The 22678-nt window shown below is 40.5% G+C and overlaps 1 protein-coding gene across 1 annotated transcript in view; it reads left to right on the plus strand.

Moving 5' to 3' along the window:
• The window catches only part of RERE (arginine-glutamic acid dipeptide repeats), a 310240-nt gene that overhangs the window by 96953 nt on the left and 190609 nt on the right, over window positions 1-22678 (plus strand). The window contains 1 exon segment of the mRNA XM_028488064.1: window positions 22366-22436. Coding sequence (XP_028343865.1) covers window positions 22366-22436 — 71 coding nt within the window.

A 22678-nucleotide genomic window follows, 5' to 3' on the forward strand; every position in this document is an offset into this window, starting at 1 on the left:
TGCTTGGGCTAGGCTGTGTTATTTCTTGAGGTTATACTTACTGATTTAAAAATAAAAAAGGGAGGGTACTTTCCTGGTGGCGGAGTGGTTAAGAATCCGCCTGCCAACGCAGGGGACACGGGTTCGAGCCCTGGTCTGGGAAGATCCCGCACGCCACAGAGCAACTAAGCCCGTGCGCCACAACTACTGACCCTGCGCTCTAGAGCCCGTGAGCCACAACTACTGAAGCCCATGTGCCTAGAGCCCGTGCTCCGCAACAAGAAAAGCCACCGCAATGAGAAGCCCGTGCACTGCAACCGAGAGTAGCCCCCGCTCGCCGCAACTAGAGAAGGCCCGCGCAGCCACGAAGACCCATCGCAGCTAAATAAATAAAATAAATAGATAAATAAATTTATATTAAAAAAAAACGGTAATGTGATTTTAGAGTTGCAGTAGTTTTGGGTAAGCTGCCCCTTACCCTGTATTTTATTTTTAGTAAACATTTTTTGCAGAACATGAGGTTTTCCCAACAACATATATATTGTGTTATAGCAGAAGTGTCTACATGAGAAACAGTGAACCACAATGTATTCTTAACCTGTATATTCCAAAAGAAACAGAAATGTTCTATGTGCAGCCATTTGAAAATCACCCTTAATAATGGCAGGTATACGTTATGGATAAATAGTAATCCTTTGAAGGCATTTTTATGAACAATTAATACTCAAACTCAGAGATCTAGCTTTCTGGTCATCTATTCACCTGTTTCCTGGATCCCACTTTTAGCCTGCATCCAGAAATCCTCTGGACACCCCGCGCCCCCCCAGGGACCTCTGATCTGTGGTCTCAGCCCTTCTCACAGTCCCTTTACCCATTGACGTTTCACACCTGGTTTAAATGCTGCCATTCCCGTTTCTCTTGTGTCGTTTCCTTGCTGTTCCACTCCAGAAGGACAGCGATCTCTTTCCTTTTAGCTCACTGATGTACCCCAGTTAACCTAGAAAAAGTGTCTAGGACATTCTAGGCACTTTGTTATTTTTTCCCCAGATGTTTATCAGCATAGGCAGGGGTGGTGACTCCACACTTGAGTGTTCACCCTGTGTTTCTTGGGCGGCCTCTCTCGAGTAGCATTGTCTCAGCTGTGCTGCCTTTAGGAGTTGGGCAGTAAACACATGTACAGAGTGGCTGATGTGAGGACTTCCTTGACAAGGGTCCTCAGGCTGAAATTTGTATGTAGAAAAGACTATCCAGAAAGTTTGCTTTGGTTTAAAAAATTGGTATTCAGTTTGTTAAAGTTACAAATTAGAATACATGGCACTACTTCTTAAAAGTTCAGCTTACAAATCTTATACCCTTCATAAATTAAATACATTTTAACAGTCACTTTTAAGGGATTTTTGAATTGTGACTGGTCTTGTTTTTAAAGTAATATCTTCAACATTTAGGCTTGCTTTTTCTTTTTTTTTTTTTTTTTTTGGCGGTACGCGGGCCTCTCACTGTTGTGGCCTCTCCCGTTGCGGAGCACAGGCTCCGGACGCACAGGCTCAGCGGCCATGGCTCACGGGCCCAGTCGCTCCGCGGCATGTGGGATCTTCCCGGACTGGGGCACGAACCCGTGTCCCCTGCATCGGCAGGCGGTTTCTCAACCACCGCGCCACCAGGGAAGCCCTTAGGCTTGCTTATTAAATAAAATAAACAATATGTGGTTTCTATTGTTAAGGGGTCTTTTAACACGAACCTTCTCAAAGCATTTAATGCTTCTCATAAATGAAGTAAATCATACCTATGAATGAGGTGAACCTGTGAATGAAGTGCCTTTAATATTTCAGTGCTGTGCGTAAGCTCACTTAGGTTTCAGTCTTGACCGCCCGTCTGAATCAGTTTCACACACGGGGGAGGTGGGTGGTTGCAAGGGACAACCTCTGTGCCTTTGTTTCTTCACTAGTGAAATGGGGCTCAAGAGTACCCGCCCCAGGGGCTTTACACGAGTACACACGCATACACACAGGGCTTCTTTAGAGAGGCCAGGTATATAATATGCTCCTACATAGTGTTACTTTGAAAAATTGGAATTACAAGATATTGTTGTAAGCCACATTCTTTTAACTATAAAAAGAACAAAAATATCAAATCCTGATTTCTTATTAACCCCAAAAATATTAATATACTTTTGATTCTCTCAAGTCTTTCTTTAATTCTGAATGCTCTCAGGGATAGAAGATGTGTCAATTTAAGGAGGTAATTACCACCAAATTGGGGTTACTTAATTTTTAATCCTCCTAGATTGAAAAGCTATGTATCTACTAATGGGAGATATTTATAGTCACTAAGCCTCCATCTTCAGAACTCTAAAGGGAAATGGCTTCTGACCTCACATTATCTAATTCTTTGACTATTCATAAAAGTCTGCAACTCTTACGGTTGGCTGCCTGTTTTTTTTTTTTTTTTAAATTAAAAAAGTTTCACTTTTGGCTGGAAAGGCTGTTGAACACAATGGGACCCTAAGATACACGTGCTTCCTCTCCAAAGATGAAGGGCTTTGACCCTCTTAGGATCTCGTGTTCTGTTTTCTTAGGGCTGTGTAATCCTTATGGGTATTTGAAATGTTCAGTGCGATGTTTGCCTGCCTAGCGATGACAACAGCTCATGAACTTATCCTGTGACACAGGACTGGGCTCAGGCAAAAACTTTTCCTAGGAAGCTGCTTTGCTTGTTCAAATGCTCCAAAAAAAAAATCTCAATGAAGCGTGGAAAGCACACGGAATTCCTGGCGAAGGTTATTTTGAGAGGGGACATTACCCTGCTCTCAACCACCTGTGCTCTGATGTTAATGTAGCTACTGCTGAACATGAACTCTGGCCTTTCAGGACTCCGTTCAGGTGGGTCAGTCATGATGCGGTCCCAGTTCTGTATATTTGTGTGTCTGAGTCTGAATTGGGCTCGCCTCTTGCTGTTGGTTTCATTTTGCCATAGTTGATAGAGAGCTTTTCTTTTGGTGGCATTGGTTGCCAAGTTTAGTTATTGTCCTTAAGACCCTCTCTGAGTATCATGGTAAACACAACGCACACCCGCCTTCCCCCCGACCTCCGTTTTTTTGGTCTCATTAGAACCTGCATCTTTCTAGTTCATTGAAAGCGTTATATGAAGTTGAAAAAGGGAGCAGGATTTATCAAGAACCCCTTATCAGTATTTTTTTTTTTTTTTTTTTTTTTTTGCGGTACGCGGGCCTCTCACTGCTGTGGCCTCTCCCGTTGTGGAGCGCAGGCTCCGGACGCGCAGGCTCAGCGGCCATGGCTCACGGGCCCAGCCGCTCCACGGCATGCGGGATCTTCCCGGACCGGGGCACAAACCCATGTCCCCTGCATCGGCAGGCGGACTCCCAACCACTGCGCCACCAGGGAAGCCCCCCCATCAGTATTTTGATAAAGAGACTTAAAAACCCAGTTTTCTTTTCTTTTCTGTTTTTTTTAATCGATGGTATGTCACTTGGCCTGTTAATGCCCTGTTCACAGGTTGCAGAGAGCAAGCATCCCGGTTCCACTTTGATTTCACTGTTGTCCTCTATGTCGAGTTCCCAGCATGGTTTTCACACAAGAAAAGGGACAAGAAAAATGATAAAAAATGAATGGTAAGGAAGTCCAAACGAGGTGAGAAGAGTAGAAGAGGTCACCTCGACATTAGATGCCAGATGGATTTCATCTCCTCTTCCAGGTGAACGAGGATGAATGTGGTCCGTTTGGGAGGAGTGCTCTGATCAGCTGACAGCGTTCTTGGGTGCAGGTGTGGGAATATTTCCATCCTTGATCTCGATTCATAAAATGAGCTGAGTTTTCAGCCCAAATGGAGGATGTGACAAGGAACTTGGAGATGCAGTATTAGAGGCACTTTGTTATCCTCGTAGGCATTAGCTGAAAGGTATATTTTGTAATCCTCAGCTCAGTATGCTTGATATTAACCACTGGAAAAATTCTTGAGCATTTTATAGCAGAAGGTTTCTGAGCATATGTGTCATTAGTGAATAAAAACACTTTTACGAGGTAGTCTTCTATGGTGTCATTTCACATTTTCAGCTGAGCTACTTGACTTACTTAGCATTTCTAGAGCACTGGTCAGCAAACTCTCTGTAAAGGGCCAGAGAGTAAATATTTTCAGCTTCGCTGTAGGCCATACAGTCTCTGTTGAAACTGCACAGCTCCGCCCTTGTGGCATGAAAGCAGTGACAGGTAAGATATAAATGAGTGAGGTGGCTGTGTTCTAATAAAACTTTATTTATGGACAATGAAATTTGAATTTCATGTAATTTTCACAGGTCAAAAAATATTCTTTTTTTCCTCCAACCATTAAAAAAATGTAAAAACGGGCTTCCCTCGTGGCGCAGTGGTTGAGAGTCCACCTGCCGATGCAGGGGACACGGGTTCGTGCCCCGGTCCGGGAAGATCCCATATGGCGCGGAGCGGGCTTCCCTGGTGGCGCAGTGGTTGAGAGTCCACCTGCCGATGCAGGGGACACGGGTTCGTGCCCCGGTCGGGGAAGATCCCATATGGCGCGGAGCGGCTGGGCCCGTGAGCCATGGCCGCTGAGCCTGCGCGTCCGGAGCCTGCGCTCTGCAACGGGAGAGGCCACAACAGTGAGAGGCCCGCGTACCGCAAAAAAACCCCCCAAAAACAAACAAACCATTCTGTACTTGTGGGCCTTACAAACAGGTCATGGGTCAGATTTGACCTATAGGCCATAGTGGCGATCTTTGCTCTGTGGGTTTCCTGCCTCAACTTCTAGTTCTGCCTGTTTCTATAATCCTTAAAATTCTTTCATCACCTACTATTTTATGCTGCATTAAAAAAATTTTTACTTTGATTTATCCAGTTAAATTAAAACATATTTTTTACTTGTCTATATTGTTGAAACCATTTAGGTATTCAATTTTAACTTTTTCTGCTTCCTATCAAGCTCTACGAGGCATAGAATGATACCTTATAAATAAGGTATTTGCTGGGATGGTGACACTTTGAAATTGTTTATTTCTGTTTTCTTTTTGAAAGAGTGTAGGTACGTATCCTCTATAAAGAATCTGAATAGAAACTGAATGAGAAAAGAATGCGAATTAGTTAAGGTGTCATCATTATAAACTAGCATAAATCATGACTATCTTCAGAGGTGTTATTACCTAACAGCTGTGTGATATGTCTTGGGGAGTCTTGGTCATTGGTTGGTTGTAAAGCAAGCTGACAGCCTTCCGGAGACTTGTGTTTCTATGGAACTAGAGCAACTGGATAGCACAGCAGCGTGGGGAGAGATCAGGGGGAGGCGGGGGTTCTTTGTTTTGAATCTCCAAGCTGGATACTAAAATCAGCCCAGTGGACTGGGATGAAGAGAGTCCCAATCACAGTGGAACAAGATTTATATTTACCTGGAGTCTTAATTGGACTGATATTTCCTGCAGTTATGTTAAAATCCTCTGCCCTCTTGCTTAGCGAGCAAGTGTTTGAACTCTTAAGCTCTGGAGGTTTAGCTTTTGCTGGCTCCATTAATTGTTAAATGTTCCCTTTATTATAATTATGTATTGATGCCTTGCTTTGTAGTAGCTGAGGAAATTGCTGTAAGAGTTGTTTAATCTGTTATGCTCTATCAGTTTTGTAAAATGCTCTTTTTAAAAGGAAACAATTTTGATTTGAAGTGGCATGGTGGTATTTGGGTTGGATAACATCGTTTAAATCGAAATGCAGGAATTTGGCTCTATTCTTGACAGAGATTGGCTTGTATTTGACTTTGACCCATGTGTTTGTCATCTTTCCAGATATTGCCTTCTATTTATTCTGACAGCTTCACCAGCTGAGAAAACCAGACTTTCCACAATTAAAAATAATGTCTGTGGATTTAAAGATGGGGCAGTATATTGTTTGGTGAATTACTTTAAAATGTATGTGCATAAGAGTGATTTCTTTTCCTTTTTCAAAGCGTTTAAATACCGCAGAATAGATACCTGTGTGCCTGAGTTTTGATTTGGGGATAACTGAATACCCGAAATACTAGAAAACATAAAAATGCAGGCTGTTCTTTTCTACTCCTTCATACGCTTGTGTTAGTGTACACTGTGTAATGGATTGTAAGTACCATAAAATAGATGGGGGAAGATCAGGAAGTTACCTGGTTCATTCATTCATTCATTCATCTATTCATTTATTGGCTGCGTTGGGTCTTCGTTGTGGTGCGCAGGCTTCTCATCGCAGTGGCCTCTCTTCTTGTGGACGGGCTCTGGGGCGCGCGGGCCTCAGTCGTTGTGGCTCGCAGGCCCCAGAGCGCAGGCTCAGTAGTTGTGGCGCATGGGCTTAGTTGCTCGGCGGCATGTGGGATCTTCCTGGGCCAGGGATTGAACCCGTGTCCCCTGCGTTGGCAGGTGGATTCTTAACCACTGCGCCACCAGGGAAGTCCCACCTGGTTCTTTTAGGTTATTGCTTAAAATACATGGAAATGGATAAACTTTCACTTTACCGGTCTATTAAGTTCATACACAGTGACTCTTTATCATTAGGTTTGCGTTAAATATCCAGTACCTTTAAATCTTTTTCATTATTTCACTATTAAATACATGCTCAAGCCAATTAGGCAGCATACTGTATGTTACATATGAAAGGTACTACACATTTGTTCACTCATTTAACCTCTAAATTTATTTTGTCACATATCTCTAAATTTCCTTATTCATCTGCCTTTGCAAGGAATGCCTTTTCAATGATGTCCAGTGTGATAATCAGTGTAATGTGTAAAATGTGTAAACTGAACTGTAAAAGGCAAAGATAGGGTTGTTTTATGTTCTCTCTGAAGGCTGTAGACATTGTTCTGGCTTTCTTTGTGTGCTGGGTAGATGTTGATGCTTGACAGATGGTGTGCTAGTCTCACTTTAGACTGATCAGTAGAGATGTAATAAAAATACAGTTTTGGGGGGCATTTGGTTGTGGCTATAAGTTCCTTTTAAAAAGGAGAAATGGATTGAGTTTATAATATAATTTTTAATATTTCAGTATGTTGCTTTTCATTATTCTCATTATTAACATTTTAATTTGTGAAGCTATGCATAACTGTTTGCTCTAAAGCCGGGCATTATTATTATTAGCTGGTGTTTAGTTCTTAGACTTCACTTGTCCTGAACATCCCATTGGTGCTGGTATTATAGAACATAGGTACTGTACAGTTACCAAATTGATTGAGGGAATGTTAATTCTTTGTATAATTATAATTTTTTCTCTTTAGTAGAGGGAAAGGAAAGGTCACAAAAAAGTCTCACCTGATATCTTGTATTTTTATGTTGTCAAGAACAGTTTAACTGAAAAGCAGTGTTTAATTACCACTATTCACACCTAAAGTTTTCAAGTTTGTGTTTGAGAATTAACTCTAGCAGCACTTAGACTTGGGGAAATTATGCTTCTTCCTTACAAGGGATTTTATACCTGACATTTCCAGTTAGACAATGGAGATGTGATTTCCAGTTTGCTCTCTGTACTGGCTAGAAGGCATTTTGAGGGAGAAAAACCGTGGGCTATCTTTCAGGCTCATAAATGAGAATGCTTTCGAAGTCTGCAGCAACTATCCAAAAAAATAGGTATTTGGCATCATGGAGAGCAGTCTTTATTTATTTATTTACTTAGCTGTTAACAATTTTTGCTTTAATATATGAATTACATTAATACCTCACGTTACATATATGAAGCCAAATTACACTAACTTAGTTGTTTACAACCTCAAACCTTACTCCCAGTATACGTTCCAATAAATTCTGTAAAAACAATACATTTTTTTTGTTTTCGATTTTTTTTTTTTACAGTAAACTTTTCAGCTACAAACCTCAAATATGCGAAAGGTGTTCCAAAGACAAGGATAACAGGATTGATAAAACCCAAACTGACTAAATATGTTCTCACAACATAAGCTGGCATAAAAATAAATAAAATTTTCTATGATCACAATTGCAACAATAATGTACACATAATAATTGTTTGTGGATGAGTATTAACTATTCTAATTCTACTTCCAAAAGAAAACAACAGATCATTTTAAGTGTCTATATTTAAAAGTCAGTGCTTTGTCTAACTTCCCATAGGGCTACTGCTGATTCCAGCTTTAAAATGTAAGGTATCCAGCTTGAGTGATTAGCTCAAATTGTATTGAGATTGGGAAAAAATAAATCATTGCCTTTATTTTGGAGTAACACAAAGGACTCACTAACTTCACATATAGAAACTGAGTTTGTGTACGTTAACAACCTGAGTTTTGAGAAGTATAAGCTGTCAACTAGCTATTTCTAATACGGAATAGATATTTTACAATATGATTAAACTTTACACATGGCCTCAAAACCGAAGAACAGGGGCTTCCCTGGTGGCGCAGTGGTTGCGCGTCCGCCTGCCGATGCAGGGGAACCGGGTTCGCGCCCCGGTCTGGGAGGATCCCACGTGCCGCGGAGCGGCTGGGCCCGTGAGCCATGGCCGCTGAGCCTGCGCGTCCGGAGCCTGTGCTCCGCAACGGGAGAGGCCACAATGGAGGGAGGCCCGCATACCACAAAAAACAAAACAAAACAAAACAACAAAAAAAAAACTGAAGAACAATTTTAAGTTCATCTTCAGTATGCCAACATTGTGTATCTAGGAATTGGTTCCTGGGTTCTGTCACAGAGAGGAAATCCCTTAAGCATTATGTTGAGTGGTCATTTTAAAAAATGCTAATTTATATTTAACTGAGTGGTGATGGTGGGGTAAAGGCAGGAGAGTGATGAACGTAACTGCCTTGAGAAAGGATCCTAGACTTGTATAAGCTTGTGCAAAAATCTGGATAATCCTTAGTGGTTAAGGGCAACTTCATGCAACCAAATAATATGAAATTAAATCAGTAACCTTAAAAAAGGCTAAAAAGTCTTTACAACAGAGAGGAATGTGAATAATGTACATACAAACTGGGGTTTTGTCAGTGACAACAAGGCCTATGTGTTGGTTCGTATCAAATCCAAGAATATTAGACAACCAGATGTATAACCTTCTTGTGGTTTTCTTACTATGCAGCATTCATTATGGTAGTTAGGTCCCTTCACTGGTTTTTTTGCAAGTCTGAAGTTGTGTTTGAGAGCAGTCTTTTTTAAAAATTGCACCTGGCATTCAGATCATGATTGGTGGAGGCTAGTTGTTGTAGAGACCATCAGTTTTGTCATGTGTTTTACTTCTATTATCTCCCAGCTGCTAGGATTCTCAGTGCTGTGGCATCTGATACACTGACATATGGATTTCCAACTCCCTTTTCAGCATTATTTCTGTTACCCAACTTCTGTAATGATTAGAGGTGCTCCATTTTGTTCTCTCCCCGGAATTTACCTGCTGCTTTTTGCCTTTGTCCTGTGAGCACATTTATAATATTTGCTTATTGGCCTTTCTTTTTATTTCTCCCCCATATTTTCCTTCCTGCATTTTTTTCTTTTTGTTTTTGATGAACAAATAATACACTTTCAGGGAAGAAAATTGAAATATTCAGATAAGCAAAAGTTAAAAATTAAAGTCACTAAATTACTGTTAATATTTTGTTGTATGGTCACTTGCCTTAGTAAACAGGGGTAGGATTATGCTATTCGCTGTTTTGTAATAATGCTTTTTAACTTAACATGTCTTGAATTTATTGCCATGCCAGGAATTATCAGAGTCATTACTGCTGCTTAGTATGCCATTAAAACTGGAATTCTTAACCTTGGGTCCATGGCCAAGCTAGGTGACTGTGAATTAGAATTCAGGAAACGGTGAACTTGGGTGGGTCAAAAATGGCATCTTTCTTTTCACTAATTTATTACATTTTAAATGACATTTAGCATTCATTTCAATTCTGAAGGTAGGTAATAAACCATAGTAATATTGGCAGTACCTGTGACACCAGTATAAATCACAGATATTCTTATATGACATCATGTAGAGAACACCATCTGAAAATAATGTTTATGTTCATCACATAGGAGGTTACGGGGGGAGTAGCCTAGTAAATCTTATTTAATGAATCGATAAAGAAGCACATATATTACTTTGCAGTTTTTTCTCATATTGTGACAAGTATTTCAATACATGTTTTTGTGAATTTAAAACCTTTTTTTTTTTTGGTGGAGATTGGGTGTAGAGATTGCTAAAGGCATCCGTGACGCAAAAAATGAGACATGCCCACATTAGTCGATAAGATACCATAATGTAACTAGCTATATATAGTTGGATTTTAGGTTCCTCCCAAATATTCTCCATTATAAACAGCAGTGGTGCATAGTTATCTATTCAATTCTGCTCACTTTCCTTAGAAGTGGAATTGCTGAGTTAAAGGGTATGTCTGGACTTCTAAAGATTTTTAATGAATTGCCATTACAGTTCTTGCTAGCTAACCCCGGTGTACCGTAGGACTTTGGCCTCTGCAAGTGAGTCAGTTTGTGGGTTTGAAACTGGAGAAATGTTCTCTAGGCAGAGCAAGAGACTTTACGTCATCTTTAGGTAGTAAATCTTCACCTCAGAGAATGGGTCAGACACATTTGCGCTGTTTTTTATCCACAGTTAATGGCGTGGAAAGGAGGAGGTAAAGCTGTGACATTGTATCATCTTTCTGGTATAAAGTAAAATATGGAGTACATTCTGAGAACTTAGTACAGTATGAATTCTGGTGAGCTTTAACTTTTATAAATTATGTAGTGTTCCAGAAGATTTGATTATCAGTGGCCCCTGTATTTTTGTTGGGGAGCAGCCCCATAGCCTCGCTAAAGAAGTCCTAAAATCAAACCCACACAGAAGTGGAACAGAAAGGGGGGAGCCTGAGTGGTGCCATTAGACACCATCAATCTGCCCTCCACACGAAATGCCAGTCACTTTGCAGAAGTTGTGATCTTTTCTTCCTACTTGTGACACCTTGGGGGTAGCGTCATGCTAGGAACTTGCCTTGGCTGTGAAGTCTCTTCAGGGCGGCAGCTGTGGACGTTGTTCTGACTTGTCATCTGCCTCTAGGATTGGATTCTTAATCCCACTGGAAGGTAATGGTTTATGCTGTCCAGTCAAACTGTTTTAGCCATTCTGCCAAGAGCTCCATGTGCTATGTTTTTATACACTTGCTAGGGTCATCTGTTCCTTCCTAGCTTTCCCGATTAAAAGAATTAGAATAGGGCTTCCCTGGTGGCGCAGTGGTTGCGCATCCGCCTGCCGATGCAGGGGAACCGGGTTCGCGCCCCGGTCTGGGAAGATCCCACGTGCCGCGGAGCGGCTGGGCCCGTGAGCCATGGCCAATGAGCCTGCGCGTCTGGAGCCTGTGCTCCGCAGGCCTGCATACCACAAAAAAAAAAAAAAAAAAAAAAAAAAAAAAAGAATTAGAATATTTTCCCTAAATCATTGTTTTGGATGTCACTCTGCTCATGAATGTATTTTATTTATTTATCTGGACAGTCCTTTATTTTGTTTATTTATTTATTGTTTTGTTTTTGGCCATGTCGCGCGGCTTGTGGGCTCTTGGTTCCCTGACCAGGGATTGAACCCAGGCCACCGCGGTGAAAGCATGGAGGCCTAACCACTGGACGGCCAGGGAATTCCCATGAATGTATTTTAACTATTTTGCCCCATTTCAAAATAATTTAGAAATATTTGTGTACAATGGCTGTTAGTGCTGAATTGTGAACCAGTAAATTCTTGGTCTGGTTCTTTAGCCACAGTCAAAGATTTGGTTACTCCATTCTGTGTGGCCGCTATTCCCGTGTCATCTTGTGATCCATCTCGTGCTCTGCCTTCAGACGATACATTTGTCTTCAGGCTAACAGGAAGGCTAAGGGGAGAAGGGGCTCCTCTTTTCAGGATTCAGTTTCCAGAAGTTGAAATACTGTATCCCATGACCAGAGCCTAGTCATGTGACCAAACCAGCTATGAGGGAGGCTGGCAAATGTCATCTTTTTTTCTGAGAGGCCAGACACCTTCTAAACCTCAGCTGTTCTTTTCTTAAGGAAGAAGGCAAGAATGAAATTATGCTCACCTAGCAGTCTCTGTTACAGGGGGTAAAAAACAAGTACAATTAAAATTTTTGAAGACATATAGTTATTTGTTTTCATGTCTGTCTCTAATATTAGATGGTGAACATGTCAAGGGAAGGACAGTATTTTTATTCACTTCAGTATTTCTAGTGCTTAGCTGGTGGTGCCCGTAAGTCTGTGTTGTGAACGTTTTATGAGTTTATGATTCTGTTCCTTTAGAATATATTTATCTTCTTTCCTTAGCTTTAATGTAATCTTGACAAGATTTGCCTGTTACTGCTTTGGTTGAAATGGAGAGGTCTTGTCCCCCCTCCTCCGGTCAATGTTCTGATTTATTTTGTCTCAGCAGATGTTCAGAACATGATTTTTTTCGAGGTACAAATTACAAAAAGTAAAACTCTCATTAAGTGTTACATTGGCCCAGAGCAGCTGCCCTCACTTGTTGAAGTGTGTCGAGTGGTTTCATATAGAGCATCCAGAGCTTCTTACGGCCTGAACAGTAAATGAAGTCTCTCATCTCATTTCAGGATTCAAGAGGAATTTAGATATTTTAAATCCTGCTACCTTGCTCAGATCTTTGCTAATTTTGATTATAAAAGTGACAGGTGGATGGCAGATTACCAGACAAGATCCTGCCAACGCCCTCCCCCCAATACTTTTTAGCCTGAGAATGACGTATATTGTTAGAAAGCAAAATTATTAACATGTAGAATCCTGAGGAGATAGATAATTGCAAATTGTCCTATAGGTGGAACTATTTTTTTCCAGATACCTGTTGAATACTTGTAAAATGATATTTATAATTCACAGTGGGCTAAAGATCTTTAATGAAAATCTGAGGTCTCAACATTTCAGTCACAGGAAAGTGACTTGATGTTTTAAATTACTCTTAAAATATCTTTAGTCTTTGACTTTATTTTAAAAGAAACACATGACCAAACAAGAGTAACTGCAACAAAACCCCAAATGAAAACAGTAATGATTTAAGGGAGAAAAGGAGGAGGTATGGGTAGAGTGAAGAGAGTCAGGGCACAGGCTTCATTTGCCCTTTTAGGAGTTGATATAAATGAAAGCAAATGATTAAATTTGAGGCCCACTGAGACTGTAATAGGCTTTGGGTAAGCTCGTAGAATTTCCTGGGGTTTGTTAGATGTCAGCTGTAGTATTAGGAGTGTTTTATTAATCAGCTGATAACAGAAGAGCACACTCTTCTTTGTCTATAACTTTGTGCAAGGTGTTGTGGAGATGAGATAAGGCAAGACACAAAAGTAGACAGGATTCTAGTCCCTGATCCTTCATTTTATGGGGAGAAATTACACTCATTCAAGTAACGTTATTTGTCAGTAACAGGCAGTGAGTGGGCAATACCAACTGAATTGAACAGACTGTAAGTTGGTGGCGTTGGAGAAGACATGAAGGACCGTGGGAATCTTGATTTGGGTCCTGGAGGTTGGATAGAATTGCAGTAGGACCAAGTAGAGGTAGAGCATCTCTAATAGGGGCAACAGCATGAGAATGGGTCATGACTGGAATGTGGTTATAGGAGAATCGGTAACCTGCTGAGCAGATGTAAACTATCAAGCTGAAAGAAGGACTGAAAAGGATAGCTTGTGGTTTTCCTTTGCTTCTCTTATTTTTGTGCGAATTGCAGTCTGACAGTCTGTGACCCTGGTGGTTATAGTTTTGGGGCAGCAAATTCTGGATGCTTGCTGTATCTGTGGGTCTTGATTTGATAAGTTTCTCTGAAGGTGCTTTTTTTGCACACTTTTTTTCTCCTTTAAGCATCTCTTACACAGCTGTGTGGATGCTTAGGTGAAAGACCACTCACTCAATAAGAAAAATCACTCCTGGGATTGTTGTCTGGTAAACAAAACTCAGAAGTAAATTTCTGTTAAACAGAGTATCAAACTCAAAAGTAATTCAGTACAGTATTTATTAATATGTGCTGTGTGCCCTGTTTGTATGTCTAAATCCATATGGTAAGTTTAGCCCACTTTTTTTTTTTAAGATTTTTTTTTTTGTGATGTGGACCATTTTTAAAGTCTTCATTGAATTTGTTACAGTATTGCTTCTGTTTTATGTTTTTTGATTTTCTGGCCCCGAGGCATGTGGGATCTTAGCTCCCTGACCAGGGATCGAACCCACACCCCCTGCATTGGAAGGCGAAGTCTTAACCACTGGACCACCAGGGAAGTCCCTAGCCTACTTTTAATAAATTTCACTTAATGTTGACATTGTGATTGATTCGAAATGTATAAGAAAACCGTCCAATAGTATGCAGAGAAATATATAAGGTAGAAAATTTTAATCTTCAGTTTTGTAGCTTAAAAAAATCGGAAATAATTGAGTACCTCTCTGTTCAGACTGACAAACTTTCATTTCCCCAGCCTTTAGTTATAATTTAAGTCCTAATTCTTTCTGGCAGGTTTGTAGTAAATATTTGGGAAGAAATATTAAAAGAATACGTACATACATTAGTCTTACAAGGAAGGCTTATACGATGTAGATGCCTATAAAGTACAAAAATAGAATTGGTTTGGGGAATTTTGTAGCTTGATGCTTGAACTGTGGAACAGTTGCTTTTACAAAATTGAGAACTGCAGACTACAATTAACTGTCATTAATTTCGTTGAGTAGGAATATGTTCCATTTACTGTACAATCAGGAGCCAGGCTTGAATGAGTTTAAATAGATGAAATCTAAATTATACTGACAGTCCATTAAACATTAGCAGAAAACCCGTAAAGAAAATGGATTCACTATGATACCAGTTTATAATAAAATCATTTGCCAAATAAGAATTATAGCCAGGCACTGTGAATTCTCCTGTGTATTTCCAGTGAGCACTGCAAATTGGTTGAACCATTTATTATAAAGCCGAGGCCCCTAGTGCATTGTTTTCTGAAAAGGAGCAGGCAGTGTTGCTTGAAATCTCCTCTGCAGGATGTGACACCAGGAGATCAGACTAGCATTTTGTTTGTTTGTCGGCCATGTGGGAAGAGAAGAATCTTCACTGCAGCCTACCTGTCACTGGTTATTTTTTCCTGTGAATACTGGGCATAGTATTCCTGGAAGTGTTTGAACTCTCTCTGGGTTGGTTTCCTGAATGTACATATGTCAGCTACATTTTAGTTGTAATCTTTGTGTTAAAGACATTTCCACTAGCAGTCATCCTCTACTTAATACGGATTTTATAGCCGAAATTATTTTTGATAGGATTCACTGATTTGAATGAATAGAGTTGTGACCTGCCTTCTCAAGCGTTAGAAAGGTAGGTACAGTAGGGCAGCAAGAGCGAGAGTGGTCTTGAAATTCCCTTCCCTCGCGTCTCTAATGCCCTGAGACACTTTGCTTCATAGGGCAGGTGGCCATCACTGATTTTGAAAATAGACACCCCCCTTCCTCCCTGCCCCCACCCCATGTGCCCTTTCCCTTCTCCTAGATTCCTTGTGTTCTCTTATGGCACATAGCTCTATACAGACGCAGTAGAGAGATTCACATCACTTTACTGGAGTTTTGATGTTAAGCTGGCTAGAATCTTTTTCATAGTAGGGATTCAATATGGGTCACAAGGAGGGCTTTTTAAGGAACATTTTCAGAATAAAATGTGGTGGTGAGCGTGCTCAAAATGTTCTTTGCTTGAGTAATACAAGTGTCAAACCATAGCTGATATTTAGCATATCAGCGTAACTAGTAAGATTGCTGCTGCTGGCAGGATGATCTTTCTTTTTTCTTGTTTTACAGAGTTTTCAAGTCCATGTGGCATAGGATTGATCTGGGAATGGGGCGGGGGGAGGTCTTGCAGCAGGAGTTTTTCCAAAACAGTCAGCATCAGTTCATAACGCTAGCAGGATACTTGTCTTGAATCAGTCTTCAAGCTTTTGAAGCATTAGAAAATTGTCTAACTCCTAGAGGAGAAGAGAGAAAAATGGGAAATTTAAGCAAATTTTCGTTTAGTTTGTTATGACCTGCTTCTCTACCCCCTCCCACCAGCCAACTTGATTTTTCTCATACTTTAATTCCCTATTGGCATAATAATTCCCTGTGAGCAATGAGGATAAAGAAAGGTAAATGTTTGCTAAATGTGTATAGTGTTGTTTTTAGACAAAAACCCGTGTAAAATTTGTAGTACTACTTGGGAATCCGTAGACATGAATACATGGAGTTTAATTTTCATGAAGGTCGAAAAGGAGGGAACCAAGGATATATGTCACCTGAGATATTAGAATCTTTAAGAAAATGTTATCAAGCCGATTCTGGTGACAGTTTTCAGGGTCAGAGCACAGGAAAAGGGTAAGGACTAACAAGATTTCACTTACAGAGGTGCTGTTTTCCCAATTTTTGTTTCCTTTTCCCTTTTAAGTTCTCCACTATTCCCAGACAATGCAAGTATCCCTTCCCCACAAAAGAATCTAGCAGAAAACTAAAAGTAGGTCATCCTGCAATTGAGTTATTTCTTTTTTCTTTCTTTTTTTTTTCTTTTTTTTTTTTTCTTTTTGGCCGTACTGCATGGCACGCGCAACTTCCCTGACCAGGGATCGAACCCGTGCCCCCTGCAGTGGAAGCACAGAGTCTTAAATAACCACTGGATGGACCACCAGGGAAGTCATCTTTCTTAAAGAAGTATTTATTAGAAAACCGCATCTTTTATGTTGATATTGCTAGAGCATAGCCTTCTTGCTAGGATCTTGTGTAACTTCTTTTCTGTTTTAATATTTTCATTCAGTTCATTTGTTCCTCGTATAGTTTTTGAGTGTCTACCGTGCGGAAGGTAGTAGTATATCGTTCAGAGAGGCGAGGTGTGGTGACAGGTGTGGCTCTTGTAGAGAGCAGGAAGCAAGGTGAGAGGCTCTGATGGAGGCCAGGTGCCGCACGGGGGATTGGGATTCAGGTAGTTGCTAGTGTGTGCGCGCGCGCTCACTCACACGCACCCTTTTGTGTGTTGGAAATTTGGAAGCATCCATATTAACTAGCAAGATGCTTGTGGACTTTATTCTGCAGTGTTAGACCAGCTGCTGTTAGCTGCTGGAGTGGTTCAGAGTGTCGACGGTGGAGGAATCCCGTGTAAGAAGAAGGGAAAGCCGGAGAGCAGAGCAGTCCCGAGGGCCAGCCTCCATGGCCACTGCTGTGCCACCCAGCTGGGTCTCTGGGGAATTTGTTTGTGAGAAAGGCTTTGTTCACGCGTGCTCTTCATAAGGGAAGGTTTTCTATTGGAAATTATGTTAGAGTGGCCCTGTCATGCTTTGCAGAGGGGCGAGAAGGTATTGGGTTGGCCAAAAAGTAAAAGTAAGATGTTACGAAAAATGCGAGCAAACTTTTTGGCCAACCCAATATTTCGAAGATTAATAGGCAGAAATTCGTTCACAGAGAAAGGATTCTTTCCCGGGACAGAGCCCGTGGCCGAGCATCGTCCGCCGCTTGCTCGGTTAGTGGGCAGAGTCATGTCCACTGTGCTTGTGCGGAGGCTCTCAGGAAGGATGCTGACAGGCTCTTGGTATTTCAGGATGACAGACTGCCTGATGCTTCAGGCTGTGGTTTTTACCCTTGAGAGGACCCTGCTCTTGCTCTATTTACATAAGGCTGCTGATTTGCTGAGGGTTGAAAAAGCAGAGAGGGCTTTCTTTGCCTCCAGAATCTGCTTTTGCGTTTTGGCTGACTTCCTTCTCTAGCATAGCAAATGCTCTGTTGTTTGCAGATGGCACAAGAGATTCTTGGACACAAAGCTATGTTGAGGTTGTGAGAGACAGCCAGAATCGCCCTGTTCAGTATCATCGCCCACATCGTGAACACAGGACCTGAGGCCACTTAATCGTGTGATCCATTTCCAGGCAGAGGCTACATGTTAGGAAATAGATCTTAACCTAGACCCATGGTTTCATTTGCAGACACCCCTGGTAAAGAAAAAAATTTGTTATCCTGTGTTGTTTGGAATAATTGATATTGATGGTAGTAGCCTCACTCATTTTTTTCTCGCCCATTTCGGGCTTGCTGATTTTAAGATTAAAAAATATATATATATTTGCCCTGCAGCAGCCGTTAGCTCAGTCTGGTAAATATGCATTTTCACGTGGGTAATTTTGAAAATGCGCGTTATGCACTTAATGGGTCGCCTCGGCTTTGCTCGGTTCTCTCAGAACTGCTAGCTTGCTTTCTTTCTTAAAGGCTCTTTTTCTTTTTTTCAGAAAAAGGTATCTGCAGTACTTGTGTTGGCCGTGGGGAATTTTCAGGTTGAGGATCGATACCCAACTGACTGAAACCAATTTTAGAGCCGGCTTCCGGCAATCCATGCTCCCGTAAATTGCATGAAAAATTGTTGGCAAATCATTCTGGCTTTAAAAGATTGCTGGGCGTATATCCCAAGTGAGGCTTTTTTTTTTTTTTTAATGATTTTTTAAAAAAATTGGGGTATAGTTGCTTTATAGTGTTGTATTTGTTTCTGCTGTACGACAGAGTGAATCAGCTGTGTGTATACATAGGTCCTCTCCCTCTTGGACCTCCCTCCCCCCTTCCCCCCCTCCTCCCCATTCCCCCCATCTAGGTCACCACAGAGCACCGAGCTGAGCTCCCGGGTTCGGACCCGCTCTCTGTTTGACACATGGTAGCGGATATATGTTAACCCTAATCTCCCCATTCGCCCCCGCCCCCGCGTCCTGTCCACACGTCCGTCCTCTACGCCTGCGTCTCTATTCCTGCCCTGCAGATAGATTCACCTGTACCATTTTTCTGGATTCCACATATATGCGTTAATATACTTTGTTTTTCTCTTTCTGACTTACTTCACTCTGTATGACAGACTCTAGGTCCATCCATGTCTCCACAAATGACCCAGTTTTTTTCCTTTTTATATTGACTTATGTTTTCATCATTCCCTTCCCAGATAAAACACTTTATTTTTGTGCTAACTGTAAACATCTATGTAAAGTTATTATCTTAAATAGCTGCTTAATTAATAAGACAAGAGAGAAGTATTTCTGCATTATATGGCCTTATTTAACCTTGTTTTGAAAATCATTAATAGCAATAATAAGTAGACTTTTGTGTGTGTGTGAGACTTCAATTCCAAATTGTTTTTAGGATGTATTCTCTTTTAGTTAGATCCTCCTGTTTTTTATGGGAGGGTTAAAAAGAAAAGTTTGACTCTACAATAATTTTTCATGCTTTCATTTTTTAAAATGATTTAGAAAAATCAAATCAAAGCAATGTATTTTTCCCTAGTCCTATGGCAAGTTTGACATGTGAAAAATTTTAATTCATGTCAAGAATTTTAATAACCTCTGATCTTGGTCATTGTGTGTTTTATGACCATTTATGTAAAATAAACTAAGTGTTGTCACTTAATTTTGAAGATAATTTTGAAGATAAGTTCAGTCAGACCTTTTCCCATAAAAGTTTCAAAATACTGATAGAGATCACTTGATGCAGTGACCTGCTTTACATAGTACTAGCCTTGTGCATTGGAATCTCATATCTGGATTTATAACTTTGGATCAATTTGGGTGGCCACGATAACTTTTTAAACAGAAAGAGGTGACTTTTTATCTAGTAATAAGGCATTGGTAAGTAAACGTGGTCATTCCATATGTTGGGTTTGTGGATCTGCTCTCTTCCACTACCTCATCTCTCATGGCGGCGTTCCTCAGGCCAGGGCTGCAGGGCAGCCTCCAGTAAGACCACGGAGAAGTGTTTAGGCAAAGGGATATCAGTAGTTGTCCTTGACATCCCAGCACATTCCTTTCCTTTCTTCTCTAACAGATATACGTTCAGGTATATTTAGAGATAATCATTTTCCTGAATGTAAATTTGTAGTGGAGAAATGAAAGAATATAGATTCTCCCTCCTATTCTGGAAAGCTTTTTAATATACAAGTTAATAGCTACTTTATGTTTTTACTTTATGTAAGAGGGTTTATAGTAATAATGATTCTGTTGATTATGAAAAAAGGATATAAAGCTTTTCTTTGTGTAAAAATAATAAAGTTATTCATAATCCTCACTATCTAACCATCTGTCATTGATTTCAGTTCTGTCTAGTCTTACCAACACCAGTGTCAGACATTAGTCCTTGGGAGGGGGGTGAATGCAGAAATGAGTAAGTTTGGTTTCTTTGAGCTCAAAATTGATAGTGAAGTAGACAGTGCAGACCATCTGACTGCCAAATAACTGACCACACAGGGGATGTAAGTTGTCAACTTTATATAAAGGAGAGGAAATTTTACATCAAGGAGAGGAGATGTGGTGGTTTCTTTACAGAGGAGTCATGAGAATTTACTGCCACTGGAGGTAACTCATTATAAGGTTGCAGGTGCTTGTAAGAATAAAGGAATAAAGAAGGTTTGGTATGGATGGGGTACAGGAGTTGGTGTTTCTTTAAGGCAGTGCAGCCAAGGGGAGGGCGAGATGTGATGTGGGATCAGACCATCGAATACAGCAAGTTTTTTTTTTTTTGTCACATGAGCTTTAAGAACATGGAGCTCATTAGTTAGGAAGGGAGCTGTTAGTTTTGAAGTCAGTGAATAGTAGCTAGGTATGACAGTGTTACATTATGAGATACAGAAAATACTTCCTTCTGTAGGAGGTGATAGGAAGAAGAGGGCATATGGGCTTTGATTGTGTTCAGGTGAGATGAGTAAACAGTGGGCTATCTAGAGATGTGAAATGCTGCTAGTGGGTACAGCAAGGATTGGAACACAGAAGTTAGGGACCTTGGGCTGTCCCCACACTGTGCAAGTCGGAGCTACAGTTTTTATTTAGGGAATGGGTTACTTCAGTTTTTACTTGAATAGCAAGTTAGGCTTAAGTAGAGAGCTCTCTACCACAGTGGGAAGAGATCTCTTCTTTGTCCCTTAAGGTGATTAGCATGTTAAGTGGATGTTGCCTGAATGTCGAACAGAGTTTTTTTTCCCAGCATCCTGGACTTTGGAACAAGATAGAAAGCTCAGTCAGCAGTTCATTCCTGAGCTGCTGTTTTATATGGATTCAGAGATCGAATTGCTGTTGTTGAGCCTACATCTGAATAGAGAAATCTGTTGGGAAATTCTGGATGCCTGAATGATTGGCTTTCAGATTTCTTCTTTTTCTGTAATGACTTTGGGCTACAAGAATCCTGATGTCTTTCAGAAAGTTTCTTGGAAGGAAGCGGCCTTTAGTCTTCTTCATGTCTTTCTTCCTGTTCTGTCTCTTAGTGGGTCTGCTAGCCCCTGTGGTGGGACTAGAATTTCCACTGGATCGAGGGCTCCAAACCTCTGCTCCTTTGCTTTTTGCTGGGGAAGGTGTTGTTAGCATGCGTGAAATGAAGCAGTAGAGGAACCTGCCTGTGTTCTCAAGCATCTGGAGTTATTCTAAGACACGTTTGTTGTGAAGGGTCATGAGGGAGGATGAAACACATGGCGTTTTAAATGTGGGCGTTATGGTCACTCTCCCTAGAACATTTGATGGACTGCAGATGCCTTTACTACTTCTTTTTTTTTTTTTTTGCCTTTACTTCTGAGTAAATAATGCATAGATTTTCCTGTCCTGAGCTTCATGATGATCTTCGGTTGTAGTGTGGAGTGTTTTTACATTCCTTTATAGTCACTGCTTCCCTTAAAATCATTGCTTCTTTAAAAAAAAAAATGTGTCTTAACTGGTCATTTAAAAAATAACCTTTAGATTCCAGCTGTTGAGAACATCAAGAATAATTACCCAGCCACCGCCACGTCAGATGTAGGTTAAGAAAGTGCTCCTCTTCGCTGAGAAAAATCTCATTTGGTTTACTTCATTCCATTTCTGATTGGCTGCCTTGGTTTTCTTTACTATTAGAAAATACGTTCAGGTTAAAATTTAATGGAAAGTTATCCATAAGATACTAGATTGGTTTTCTTTTTCTTCATGTGTGTGAAAGGGTCGTTGTAATAGCATGTTCAAGCTAGTCTTCTTTACATATTTCACTTATTTCCCCACAAAATATTTACTAAAAATAAAGCAGCACTTGGCAAAGCTGTTTCTCTTTGTGAAGATGGGGAGCATCTATCTGAGTAAGATATTCAAGATTTTGTCTTGGTGTGTAACCTTGAGCAAGTAATTCCCTTTATCGAAGTTTCTCCATCTGACTATGGATAATCTCATGGGATTCCCCCTCCCCCTTCTTCAGGGATGCTGGAAACAATAATTGAGGCTTTATCAAGTTATTTAAATTATCAGAAGGTGGTCAAAAAGAACCCAAGAGCTGTTTTCCTTTAGCTTAAAATTATTTGTCATTTAATATCACCTTTAAAAATTTATTTTCTATAAAAGGCATGTGCTTTGTCATTTATTTATTTATGCAGTGGCTTTATGGGCCCTGTCTTTGATCCATTAAAGGTAAATGCCATTGTTTTAAATTTTCTTTTTCTTTTAAAGACTGTGTGTATATCGAGAGTCGGAGGCCCAACACACCGTATTTCATCTGTAGCATCCAAGACTTCAAACTGGTAAGCATCTTTTCATGTGCTGTTGATTCTACTCTGTACCTTCTCTTTTCCCAGTTCCACTGGCTGTCTCTCTTGATTGCTTCTCTATCATATTGACTTGGTAACCAGTTCACCTCTGAGTGCTGACTGCCTGGTGACTGCAGCACTCAAATAAGGCAGTAATCAGCTTTATAACACTAAGTGTAAACAAATGTTTCTGAAGTTTTTATTCATTTACTAGCTGTTCTGACAACAATTTCAGA

This window comes from Physeter macrocephalus, chromosome 3 (assembly GCF_002837175.3).
Source record: "Physeter macrocephalus isolate SW-GA chromosome 3, ASM283717v5, whole genome shotgun sequence".
Lineage (NCBI taxonomy): Eukaryota > Metazoa > Chordata > Mammalia > Artiodactyla > Physeteridae > Physeter > Physeter macrocephalus.